Source organism: Dendrobates tinctorius, unplaced genomic scaffold, assembly GCF_039654945.1.
Source record: "Dendrobates tinctorius isolate UK_male_01 unplaced genomic scaffold, ASM3965494v1 ptg000128l, whole genome shotgun sequence".
In the NCBI taxonomy this organism is placed as follows: Eukaryota; Metazoa; Chordata; class Amphibia; order Anura; family Dendrobatidae; genus Dendrobates; species Dendrobates tinctorius.
Window position 1 is genome coordinate 101,652 of NW_027361796.1, and position 13,349 is coordinate 115,000.

The 13,349-nt window shown below is 47.4% G+C and overlaps 1 protein-coding gene across 4 annotated transcripts in view; it reads left to right on the forward strand.

Annotated features, from left to right (window-relative positions):
- SMARCA2 (SWI/SNF related BAF chromatin remodeling complex subunit ATPase 2) overlaps positions 1 to 13,349 on the forward strand; it is a 356,753-nt gene that overhangs the window by 98,885 nt on the left and 244,519 nt on the right. For all 4 annotated transcript variants that reach the window (XM_073542600.1, XM_073542602.1, XM_073542601.1 and 1 more), the window contains exon 14: positions 12,619 to 12,782. In XM_073542600.1, coding sequence (XP_073398701.1) covers positions 12,619 to 12,782 — 164 coding nt within the window. The remainder of the gene's footprint in view (positions 1 to 12,618; positions 12,783 to 13,349) is intronic.

Here is a 13,349-nt window from a genome sequence, read left to right on the forward strand (position 1 = left end):
GCGGTCACGTGATACCGCTCATCACACTCATGAATATGTGCATATTCATGAGTTTAATGAGCGGCACCATGTGACCGCTGAAGGCAGGAAGGGAGACCGTGGAGATGCGGGGGGGCTGCAGAAACCGCGCCAGGGGGGGTAAGTATGATCTGTAACACCCCTGCTCCCCCGCCGACCCCCAGGTATATGACTCGTGTATAAGCTGAGAGGGGGATTTTCAGCCACAAAAAAATGGGCTGAAAATCTCGGCTTATGCACGAGTATATACAGTAGTTATTTTAAAGCACCTTTAATTACACGGTGCTGTACATATGAAGAGGATTTACATACATATAAAATACAAGTGCAGCACTAAAAAAAAAACCCCAAAAAATAACTTGACAAAATGGTACAAAGGGGGAACAGGCTTAACTCCTTAGTGACAGAGCCAATTTTGTACGTTATGACCAAGCCAATTTTTACAGTTCTGACAACTGTCATTTTATGAAGTTATAGCTTTGGAACGCTTCAATGGATCCCACTGATTGATTGTTTTTTTTTTTCGTGACATATTGTACTTCATGTTGGTAGTAAAATTTCTTCGAGATGACTTGCTTTTATTTATGGAAAAAAACAGAAATTTTGACATTTTGCAATTTTCAAAATTTTAAGTTTTTGTGAGCTTAAATCAGTCGTATTGCACAAAATAGTTAATAAATAACTTTTCCCACGTCTACTTTACATAAGCACAATTAAGACATTGACGATTGTTAAGGGGATAAAGACTACGGCCCTTTGAACTTAAGAAATACTTAAGAAATACCACCATTTCTGGAATATTTATAACTTCTGTCCTGCATTTTTTTTTTTCAGTTTTCTTTTTCTACATGCTTATTGATTTTTAGTCCTCTGTGATTTAATGGGAGACTAACAGCTTTGACTCCCATAAACATTGCACAGTAACAGAGGAGGTCTTGCCTTTTCTCCTTTGCCTCATTGGGGGACACAGTTATGCTTCTGCCACTAGAAGGCTGACACTAAGTTGAGACAAGTTAGCTCCTCCCCTGCAGTATACACCCTCATGCTGGCTCCCTGTGAACCAGCTCTTGCTTAGTATCCGTAGGAGGCACACTGGTCTGGTCTTCAGACTTTTTTTTTTAATTTTAAGTTTTAAATTTTTTACTTTTTTACTCTTTTTTTCCACGAATGAATGGGACGACGGAGCCTTTCAAGGTTCTGATCTCCCCGAACCATCAACAGGCGCGCCCGGTGAGTGTCACCTCCCCGTATCCTCTCCTGCGACGTGGGATGCCATGCCTGGGCTGATTTTTAGGGGCGACACGTCGCTTAAAGGGCACCGATCTCCCTGCACCAACAACAGTCGAGCACATAGTGTCGCCTCCATGTATCCTCTTCTGCAACCAGGCCTAATGCCGAACAACTAGCCCTGGCCATCCGGGGGGCTTGAACTCTGTGGATGTACAGAGACACCCCCTTTTTGGCATTTGAGCAGCCCTCACTGCATCATCACTGTTAAGCGGATGATGCAAGGATGCAAACGTTCCCTCTCCACCACCTGGTTAAGGGCATAGTGGATCTAGGGTTCCCCCACTTTAACCCTGCACCGTCCAAAGACCGCAGCAACATCTTCTCTGGCCAAAGCGCTTGAATCCTTAAGTGTTCCTTCTGGGGATCGTGGCGTTTGTACGTCTGACGCAGAGGGACTCTCCTCTACACGGGAACAGTCGGCTAGCAGGGGGCCGCACACAATCTAGAAATATACAAGCGTCCATGAAACGGTTACGTATTACATCTCCCATACACTCACGTGCCCTGACGTCCGTGAGCTCTGTTTCTCGTCCTCCCTCTCCAGACATTGGTACCAAACTTGATTCCAAGTATGAATCGGACGTCTCCTTAGATCCGAATTCGGTGGACTTTCACAAAAAAAAAAAGCTAAGCGTCCTCCATTCACCCGGAGTTTTGGGATATAGTTAAAGCCTGTTTCACATATACGTTTTTGATGTCAGTTGCAATCCGCGAAAATGGCGGAAAACGGATCAGTCTCCATTCTCACATCAACGTGTGCCACCGGACCGTTGTTTTGACGGATCCGGCGAAGGATAAAATTTCAAGGAACCGCTGCCTGAAAAAAAGTAAGAGAGAGAGAATTTTTCACGATCCTGGAACGGCATTCAGGGTTAAAAATGTTCTCTGAGAAAAGCTGCTGGGCCTGCGCAGTTGAAAATAGTGGACCGTCAACAAAAAAAAAAAACGTTGCGGTGTCCGTCTCATCCGCCTGGGAGACGATAAAATATTGGCGGATCCGTCAAAAAACTGGTGTGACAGACGACCGTCAGTCAAGATCCGCCACTAATGTAAGTCTATGGGGGAAAAAAACGGATCCGCCCCTTTTTTGGCAGATCAGTTTTTTGGCGTCAGTCAAAATCGGCCAATTTCTGAAAAAAGCGGATGTGTGAAACAGGCCTAATCGGCACAGGGAGCGACCGGATAAGCGCTTTACTGGAAAAACTGGTTGAGGCGAAGTACCCTTTCTCAACCGATCGAAGTAAAGACCTGTCTGAGTCCCCTGTAATAGTCCAGCCAGTCTCTCGCCTGGAATCCAAAACCCTTCTTTTTCCATGGTACATGACGGCACCACGAGAGAGGGGATCCGCCCTACGAGGACAGGAAACCTTCAAGATAAAAGGGGCGGCTCCTCTCTCCGCATCAGTTGGTTTCCTGTCCTCGACGGGGAACCCTCAAGATGAAAGCCTCTTTGAAGATTCCGAAGAAGAGGATGCCTGGACCTGGGTCGGGTGATTAATGGCAGGCATGGGTTTGCTACACCCGACGCCGGGTACCGGTAGTCGCCTCGGGGGCCATATATGCCTATGTCCCCCCTGAGCGAAAGCATGGCCACAGCCGGTAGGGCAGATGCCCAGGCGAAACGGGGTACCTTGGCGGTGCACCCTCCAAGATGACAGCACACAAAGAAGGTCCAGGAAGGCCACTTGCAGTGTTCCCTCCCTGTCGACATACAGTGGCCATGCAGCCCAGGAGACACATCGGTGCCCGGGCAGAGAGCTCCACGGAGGCCACAGACAGTGTACCCTCCCTGTTGAAGACCAGACACCGGACCCCGCAGCGAAAGGGTGTACCTGCAGTCAGGTCAGGAAGGGGTCCATCGCGCAGGTAAGGGGTGTCTGGGGGCACCGAAGCTAGCAGGGCCCGGGCGCTCACCCGGCCCGGGTTCGTATGGCCGCACCGGGAGGGGCGCGCGTTGGGAGCGCGCATGATGGCCGATGAACCGGAAGTGGTTGCATGCGACCCGGAAGTAGCGGCGCGCACAGCACCGTGGGGCCTGGGAGAGTCAGAAGGTGTGCTCGGTCCCGGGGGGGGCACGCAGAGGCATGAGGCACGCACGCGCGCGCACGTCCACACAGCAAGCAGGGCAGGTGCGAGACCAGGTGGTCTAAAAAAAAAAAAAAAAAAAAAGAGGGGCTATTTAAGATCGCCAGAGAAGGCGAGCAGGCGTCACAGCACCAATTTTGAGTTGGAGGTGACTGCTTGCAGCCATAAGCAGCATAATGGAGAGCCCTTCGCCAGAGCATGTGCAACCACGCCAGGAAGCAAAGGAGAGGCGGTCGTGCTCAGAGGAGAAAGCAAAGACACGCCGCAGCAGCAGTGTGAGCCACTCGGGCAGCGCACGGGCGGATCGTCACCGCAGGAAAGAGGGGTCCATAGTCTCGTTGGGAGACAGTGAAAGGACCAGCCAACCTCCAGATCCGGTACCCGTTCTATGAAGCGTCCGAGTGGTGAGTGAACTTCGAGAAAGTCCAGTAATCTAATGTCTGTTCTCTTTCTCTTTTCTCCTCTTTCCTTCTCCTCCTCCTCTTATATACATTGGCGGGATGGAGTATAGGAGGTCCCTAAGAAATGTAGAGGAAAGTCAAAAAATAAAGAATGTGCCTTATGTAAAAGTCCCGTTGAAGCAGCCTGGAACAAAAAGTTATGCCAGGAGTGCATTAACAAGACCATAGCGGAGGAGACACCCTCATTTTCGGATAGTCTGAGGGCTATAATTCAGACAGAAGTTTCCAAGTCAGTAAGAGCATTACAAACGGTAGATACAGAGAGGAAAACTAGGAGATCAAGCCCCTCAGGGGTCTCTCAACAAGACTCTACAGGGTCAGAGGACGACTCAAATAAGTCGCAGTATTCAGGAAGTAGCTCGGACGGGGAAGATACGTTTCCAGTAGAGACTACGGATGAACTCATTAAAGCAGTTATATCTACCATGGGGCTAGTAGAAGAACGGACAAAAAAGACAGCCCAAGATCTCATGTTCAGTGGGCTACAAAAGAAAAAACGTAAGACCTTCCCTGTTAATGAGCAACTAAAAGCACTCATAAAACGCGAATGGGAAAAGCCAGAAAGGAAGTCCCAGATAACGAATTCCCTGAAGAGGAGATACCCCTTTGAGGAAGAGGCATCCTCATCCTGGGATAGGGCCCCCAAAATTGATGTAGCGATATCAAAGGTCGCCAGAAAATCTTCCCTACCCTTTGAGGACCTGTGGTTTCTAAAAGAGCCGCTGGACCGAAAGGCGGACAATTGCCTTAAAGCAGCCTGGGAAACCTCGGCTGGCGCACTAAGACCCGCCATCGCAGCCACTTGTGTGGCTAGGTCCCTAAAGATATGGACAGACAACTTGGAGGATCATTTAGAACAAGGAGTTCCCAGAGAGACGATTCTGGAATCATTGCCGGCTATTAGAGCGGCGGCGGACTTTCTCGCAGAGGCGTCAGCAGATTCGGCCAGACTAGCGTCAAAGTCAGCAGCCTTAACCAATGTTGGACGGCGTGCGGTATGGCTCAAATGCTGGCCGGGGGACACCCAGGCAAAAATGAAAGTTTGCTCTCTACCATGTGAAGGAAATTTCTTATTCGGTCCGGCATTGGATGAAGTGTTGGAAAAAGCGAGTGATACAAAAAATAATTTTCCGAAACAACCATTTCAAGCCTTTCGGCGCTCCTTTCAGGGGGGCCGAAAATTCAGAAGGCAACAATTTAAAGATCGTGACAGAAACAATTCTGACAGGCGATACAGAGGAGGGAGAGGCTTCTATTTCAGTAAGCCCCCTAGAGAAGCCAAAAAACCCGCCCAGTGACGGTCCTTCTCAGGTGGGGGGAAGGCTCTCTCACTTCCTCCCAGCCTGGGAAAGGATCTCATCCAGCACCTGGATCCGACAGATAGTAGGGTCAGGTCTGGAGTTAAAATTCCACCACTGGCCACCACAAAAATTCATTCAAACTCCGGTACAATCATCTCAAGAAAGACAAAAGAGTTTGGAGGAGGAGGTATTATCGCTTGTACAAAAACTCGTACTGGAAGAAGTTCCAGAAAAAGAAAAGAAGGAAGGCTTTTACTCCCCCCTATTTCTGATAAAGAAACCAGACGATTCCTGGAGGACGATTGTAAATCTGAAAGGCCTCAACAAGTATCTAGTAGTCCCATCATTCAAGATGGAGACGATAAGATCTACAGTGAAACTCCTCTTCCCTCGGTGTTACATGTCGGTCCTGGATCTCAAGGATGCTTACTATCATGTCCCGATCCGGCAGCAAGACCTCAAATATCTCAGGGTGGCAGTCCAGATAAAATCTCAGTGGCATCACTTTCAGTACAAGGCGCTGCCCTTTGGGGTAGCAACAGCCCCCCCCGGGTCTTCACGAAATTGATTGCGGAGGTCACAGCACATCTCAGGGAAAAAGATGCTCTAGTAATACCATATCTGGACGACTTCTTGATAGTGGGGAAAGATTTCGCTCACTGTCAGGAACAAGTCAAGATAGTGATAGAGACTCTTCAGACTCTGGGTTGGCAACTGAACTTCAAAAAATCCAGGTTGGAGCCAACAATGGTCCAGAATTTTTTGGGCCTAACAATAGACTCGATAATACAGGAGTGTCGCCTCCCAGAGGAGAAAGAAGAGAAAATCAAAAACCTAATCAGAACAACATTAAGAAAGCCAATGACTCTGAGGAAAGCCATGTCAGTGTTGGGGTCCCTAACCTCCTGCATACCAGCGGTAAAATGGGCTCAATTTCACACAAGGGAACTTCAGTGGTGCGTGTTACAAAGCGATCTGACGCTTCAAGGGCAGTTAGAACAGAAGCTCACCATCCCGGATCCTGTACTCCAGTCACTAAAATGGTGGTTACAGATAGAGTCCTCTCCGAGGGGAGTACCCTGGACATATGCAGCCTCCAGAGTAGTCACGACAGATGCCTGTCCCTGGGGCTGGGGAGCCCATCTAGACACCCTATGGCTCCAAGATCCTTGGGCTCAGGAGGAAAAAGATCTATCCTCAAACGAATGGGAGCTACTAGCCATCGAAAGAGCGCTGGAAGGATTACTGACACACCTGAGAGGACATCGTGTGAAAGTCCTATCGGACAATTGTACAGCAGTTGCATACGTGAACCATCAGGGGGGTACCCGTTCTCGGTCGTTAATGGAAATAGCAAGAAGAATCCTGACTCTGGCGGAACATCAGTTTCTCTCATTATCGGCCCTGCATATCCGAGGCGCGGACAACCTGAAGGCGGACTTTCTGAGCAGGAACCACTTAAAGCAAGGCGAATGGTGCCTAAAAGAGTCCATTTTTCAACAAATTGTGCAGAGGTGGGGAAAACCCATAATAGATCTCTTCGCCTCAAAAACTAACAGAAAAGTTCAAAAATTCTGCTCCCTAAGGCCAGCAGACATGCCACTGGCAGTAGACGCCTTCAGAATAAAATGGACATCAGGTCTCCTGTACGCCTTCCCTCCGATATGCCTCATTCCATTAGTCCTGAAGAAGATCAGGGAGGACCAAGCCAGAATAATTATGATAGCTCCCTTTTGGCCAAAAAGGACATGGTTCTATTGGCTGAGAGTGATGTCAGTGACAGACCCATGGGTGCTCCCAGAGGACCACGACCTCCTAACACAGGGTCCCTTCAATCATCCTCCGAATTCCAGGCTGCATTTGACAGCCTGGAATTTGAAAGGTCACTGTTAGAGAAGAAAGGTTTTTCAGCAAGGTTGATTGCCACCCTAATCAGTAGCAGAAAGCCAGTGACTACAAAAATATATGGGAGGATATGGAGAAAATTTTTGTCCACCTCAGGCCCAATACATGAAGGGGAAGTACCTGTGAGGGCAGTGCTAGAGTTTCTACAAAGGGGTTTAGACTTGGGCTTAGCGGTCAGCACCCTGAAAGTACACGTTTCAGCCCTGGCAGCATTATTTAACTATGACCTGGCAAGCGATAGATGGGTCGCCAGATTTATCCGGGCCTGTACTAGAGCTGACTCTGTCCCATCTCCTAAACCTCCTCCCTGGGATCTAAGTTTAGTCCTATCATCCCTAACGGAAAGTCCATTTGAACCAATAAACGCAACATCAGATAAAGTGTTAACTTTAAAAACAGCCTTGTTAGTGGCACTCACATCGGCACGTAGGGTTGGGGACTTACACGCACTATCAGCAGATCCACCATACACTCAGGTTATGGACGATAGAGTCGTGTTAAGATTAGATCCAGCATACCTCCCTAAGGTAGTGTCGAAATTCCACAGAGCTCAGGAAATAATCTTGCCATCCTTTTGTCCTAACCCTGGTAACAAAAAGAAAGTGAGATTACATTGCTTAGAAGTTAGGAGGTGTATCCTACAGTATTTAGAGGTGACAAAGCCATGGAGGAAACAGAGGGCCTTATTTGTCTCATATCAGGGGGCAAGGAAAGGCCTTAAAGCCTCTAAGCAAACTATAGCTAGATGGGTGAGAGAGGCCATCATACTAGCATATAGTAGTGCAGGCAGGGCTGTTCCAGAGGGCCTAAAAGCCCACTCCACGAGGGCCATGGCAACGTCCTGGGCGGAGAGAGCGGACGCCTCCATCGACCAAATCTGTAAGGCGGCCACTTGGTCCTCTCCATCTACCTTTTTCAGACATTACAGATTAGACCTATCTGCTACCTCTGATCTCACATTTGGGAGAAGAGTGTTACAGGCAGTGATCCCCCCCCTAAAGAGAATACAAATCTCTGTAACTCTCTCGTGGTGCCGTCATGTACCATGGAAAAACACGGGTATTACATACCTGGTAATGTGTTTTTTCATGAGACATGACGGCACCCTTATATTCCCGCCCTATTTGATCACGTCATTAGCTGGGTGTTTGGTTAGTATTATACACTCCCTTGGTGTTGGAAATTTAGCAGTGTAAAATAGGTATTATTTATGTGTGCACTAACCTGCGGAGTTCCTCTCGTGCTCTGTAAAACAACTGATGCGGAGAGAGGAGCCGCCCCTTTTATCTTGAAGGTTTCCTGTCCTCGTAGGGCGGATCCCCTCTCTCGTGGTGCCGTCATGTCTCATGAAAAAACACATTACCAGGTATGTAATACCCGTGTATCCCTGCCAGACGAGTCTATTTTAAAAATCCCACAGACCGCCAGATAGAAAATTTCGATCGATCTGTCTTCGAGGCCTCGGGTTCTGCTCTATATCCTTCCTTTTTGCAGCGTGGATAACTAAAGCAATGGTTTCCTGGTCAGAGACCTTGGCTTATTCCATTCAGATCAATAATCTTCCTCCGGAAGCAGCGCAGCTGCCTAGCCAGATTTCTCAGGCAGGAGATTACTTGGTACACTACACGCTCCTTGGGAAGTGGACAACTGTGCTGCTCTGTCAGCGGCAAATGCCATAGCGATCAGAAGGTAATTTATGGCTCAGAGAATGGTAGACAGATTCTGCATCAAAAGTCTCGACCATCTCTTCCTTACCAGAGTGGGTGTTTGTTTAGAAAGAAGCTGGATCAGCTTATCTTTGATGCTACGGGGAAAAGAGCAAATTTATTCCCAGCAGAGGCTTTGGCGGTTTTTTTGGCGTCCACAACAACTCCGTTTCCGATCCTTTCGCGCCAATCCGGGTTGGTCCACTACCTCTTCATGATCAGGATGCTCTGTTCGCACGATCAGAGGACTCCAGGCATACTTTAGGTCCAATCAGCAGGTGGCATGGCCAGCCCAAACAGTCTGGATCTAAGGGATCTAGGTCCCACAGATTTTCTGCCCAATGTCTAATGGGATTACCTGGTCGACTCCAGCAGGGTAGGCAGTCGCCTACTTCTGTTTCACCAGGTCTGGCTCTCAGTCGTACTCGACAAATGGGTCAGAGACATGGTGTTTTCCGGATACAAAATTGATTTTTCTTTGCGTCCCCCGGCTCGTTTCCTTTCTTACCGGTTGCCAGCATCAAGGGCAAAGGGTCTTTCCTCGGCCATAGATCCTTTGCACCACGATGGCATCATTGTCACGGTTCCGGAAAATGAAAGGTTTGAGGGATTCTTCTCTAACCTATTAGTTGTTAAAAAATTGAGTTCTAGCATCTATTGACCTTTGGGATGCTTACCTCCATATTCTGATGTTTCCTCATCACCAAAAATTCCTGCACTTAGCCGTTCGCGAACATCATTTTCAGTCTCTGCCTTGCTCTTCGACCTCGCTACAACTCCCAGAGTGTCCTTCTGCCCTACTTAGACAATTTTTTAATCAAGGGTCTGTCCTTCCAGGACTGTGCAGAGTACATTCGTATCACTTGCGATACTCTTTCTCATCTGGGCTAGCTTATAAACTTAAGCAAGTCTTTCCCTGTGTCAACCCAGCAGATATCCCTTTTAGGAATGACCCTGGACACCTCCATAGGAGGGTTGGTGATTCTACCTTGAAACAAGGTCCTAGCCCTTCAGCAAGGAGCTCGCGCACTTGACCACTCATCCTCTCATTCCATATGGTTTGTCATGAGAATACGGGGAAAAATGGTGGCAGCAATGGAAGCGGTCCCTCTCGCTAAACTGCATTTCCGTCCCCTGCTGCATTCTCTCCTAGCGGCTTGAGATAGAAATCCTTTCTCCCTCAATCGCTGGTGCCGCTTGCCCATGTGGGTCAGGCAGCCCCTCAGGTGATGGTCATTGAGGTCTTCTCTCACACTGGTTACTCCGTGGCATCAGTTTTGTCTTCTATGCTTTTTCCCTGCTTTCTTTACTCCCGATGGTCATCAGTTAGATCAAGGCAGAGGGGATTCCAGTAGTCCTAGTCGCCCTGGATGGTCACGCCTGGCGTGGTATGCAGGGTTAGGGCAGATTGTCGTCGATGTCTCCTAGCAACTGCCGGATCGTCCAGATCTTCTCTACCGAAGTCCGACTTGCCACCAGAACCCCGGGGCCCTGTGTTTAACGACTTGGCCATTGAAGTCTTTGTTCTAGCTCAAGCTAGGTTCTTTCAACAGTTCGTTCCCACCATAATTAGCGCTGGACATCCTCCCTGTTCCCTTTATTTTGTAATTTCTTCAGACTGGCCTGGACTTGGGGTTCGGCGCTTAGCTTCCTCAAAGGCCAGATCTTGGCCTTCTGTTTTTATTCCAGCGCAGGATTGTTTCCAAACTGCAAGTGAGGATTTTCATTCAGGGGGTCTTCCAGGTGGGGCCATCTATAGAACGTCGTTTGAGGCCTGGGACCTTAATTTGGCCCTGTCTAATCTTCAGCAGACGCTTTTCAAACCATTGCAGGACGTCTCGCTGACAGTTCTGTTTTAGGAAGTGGCCGCCTTGTCGCAGTGTCGTTTATCAGGCGAGTCTTGGAGCTGACCGCTGTGTCCTGTCGAGCTTTTGTTTTCCGGATTTTCCACCAGGACAAGGTGGTCCTTAGACTATTTTCATCTTTTTTGCTCAACGTGATATCTTCTTTCCATTGTCCTTTCCTCTTTCGGTCCAGCACCAGAACTTCGGGTGGAAACCGTTCTCACGCCCTACATGTAGTGATGTCTCTCAGAAGGTACGTCTCGAGGACACAGCCCCTACGAAAGTTTCAGGGCCACAATAGCCAGAGGGATTTGCTGGGCTATTCAGGAGTCCTACTGCATCAGAGGTAAGCCTACCCCAGCGGGGATTAAGGCACACTCTTCTCGATTGGTGGGCGCTTCTTAAGCCTTTGGCATCAGGCGTCGGCAGAACAGGTCTGCGAGTTTGCGACTTGGTCCAGTCTGCACACATTCTCAGAGTACTACAGTATTCACACTTGGACTCCTGGAGCACATGTGCCCCTTGCCAGACGTATTCTGCAAGCGATCTTTAATCAGTACATGGGATTCGATCTGTTATCTTGTTCCCCACCCAGGGGCTGCTTTGGGACGTCCCATGGTCTGTTTCCCCCAATGAGGCAAAGGAGAAATAGGGATTTTTGTGTACTGATCGTAAAATCCTTTTCTCTGAGCCAATCATTGGGGATCACAGCACCCACCCTGTTAGCCTTTCGGGTTGATCTTCTTTTCTTTCGTTTGATGTGTTGTACTCTGTCTGATATGATATTAATGATCTCCTTCTGCTTTTGCACTGAACTGGTTCACTGGGAGCCAGCATGAGGGTGTATACTGCAGTGGAAGAGCTAACTCTTTTGTCTCAACTTAGTGTCAGCCTCCTAGTGGCAGCAGCATAACACCCATGGTCTGTGTCCCCCAATGAGAAAAGGATTTTATGGTGAGTACACAAAAATCCCTATTTTGCCTCTGTAGCACAAGTTGAGAAATGGCAGCAGATGGAGGATGATATGCCGCAGTACTAAGCTGTGTGGCTGAATCCCTGGGATAAGCTAAATCACCCATTTAGACTCATAGAATATTGGAGTTGGAAGGAACCTCCAGAGTCATCGTGTCCAACCCCCTGCTCAATGCAGGATTCACTAAACCATTTCAGACAGATGTCTGTCCAGCCTCTGTTTGAAGGGTAAGATAATCATGAAAAAAGTTAGTTAAAAAATAAACTTGGCGTGTCGATAGACCACTGTATGAGCTCATGCTTTAGGTGAATGATCTTTTATGAAGCATAGCATGATCATGATCTCATGATGTTCTCATTGGTGCATCATCTTGCGGAAACAGGATTTTTGCTGCCAAGAACAATGGCAGCCTGTGAGCACTGAGCGATATAGTTTAGTCCATTCAAAAATACAAGTATCTCAAGCATGGTGTCATTCAAATCTCCAACTCCTGAACTCCTAGAAAATAGCAAGCCCTCATACAGCTCATCAGTGGGATAATAAGAGCTATGGCTCTTTACAAGAAAGCAAGGGAAAAAAAAATGAAAATTAACTTGCGTCAGGAAGTGGTTTTTAAAATTCGAAAAACATTGAGGAATTTGAAGTATTCCTTAGCCAAGTACATCTCCAACTGTCTCATAGAAAATGAATGGAGTGATCGCACACATTCACTGCCACTGTTGCATTTGAAGGAACATTTCTGTCCTGTTCTTGGGATTGCTGCCGGGGGTCCCAATGATTGACTGATAACATGTCACAATGGGAAAGTTCTCAGCAGTTCTAAAGTACATCCAGGAAGGGGATCCAAACAATGCTGGGGTTGCCAAAACAAGTTTGTAACATCAATATCTGGAGATAGTAGCATTTCGTAAAACTTAATGTTCCCTGGTGTGACAACTCCTTCTTCAAATAAACCTTTGTGCTTTTTCTGTAGGTATCATTAGAGATTTTGCCTTTGTGTATTTTTACTCATTTAGCTTCATTTTACGATTTCAGATCCAAGGCTTGGAATGGATGGTTTCTCTCTATAACAACAATTTAAATGGAATTCTTGCTGATGAAATGGGGCTTGGAAAGACAATTCAGACGATTGCACTCATAACCTATCTGATGGAGCACAAAAGGCTTAATGGTCCCTTTCTCATTATTGTTCCACTTTCGTAAGTTGAATGTCTGTTTCTTTAAGCAGCTTTGTTTTTTCCTTTTATCGAAGTGTCCTCTGATAGATTTACATCCATTAGCACGTAATGGGGCAAGGTGAACTCATAAAAATATTTCAGATGAAATGTAAATTTTTTTTTTTCAATTTTAAATGAACTATAAAAGGTTTTTAACCCATTTTAGATGTTATTTTAATTCTGATTATTTTGGCAAAATGAAAAAAAAAAAATCAAGAAATTGTAAAACGGATTAAGGCTGTGTGCACACGTAGCGATTTTTAAGCGTTTTTGCAGCGATTTTCGTCGCGAAAACGCTTAAAAATCGTGTACAGAACGCCCCCCATGCATTCCTATGGCATTCCGCACATGCTGTGCTAATGCTGCGCTTTTTTCCGCGGCGGAATCGCATCGCGGAAAAAATCGCAGCATGCTCATTCTTTGTGCGGAATCGCAAAGAATTGCCGCGATTCCGCACCCATAGGAATGCATGAGAATCGCTTACTTCCCGCATGCGGCTATGCCCACCATGCGGGAAGTTAAGCGTCTCATGTGCGGTTGGTACCCACG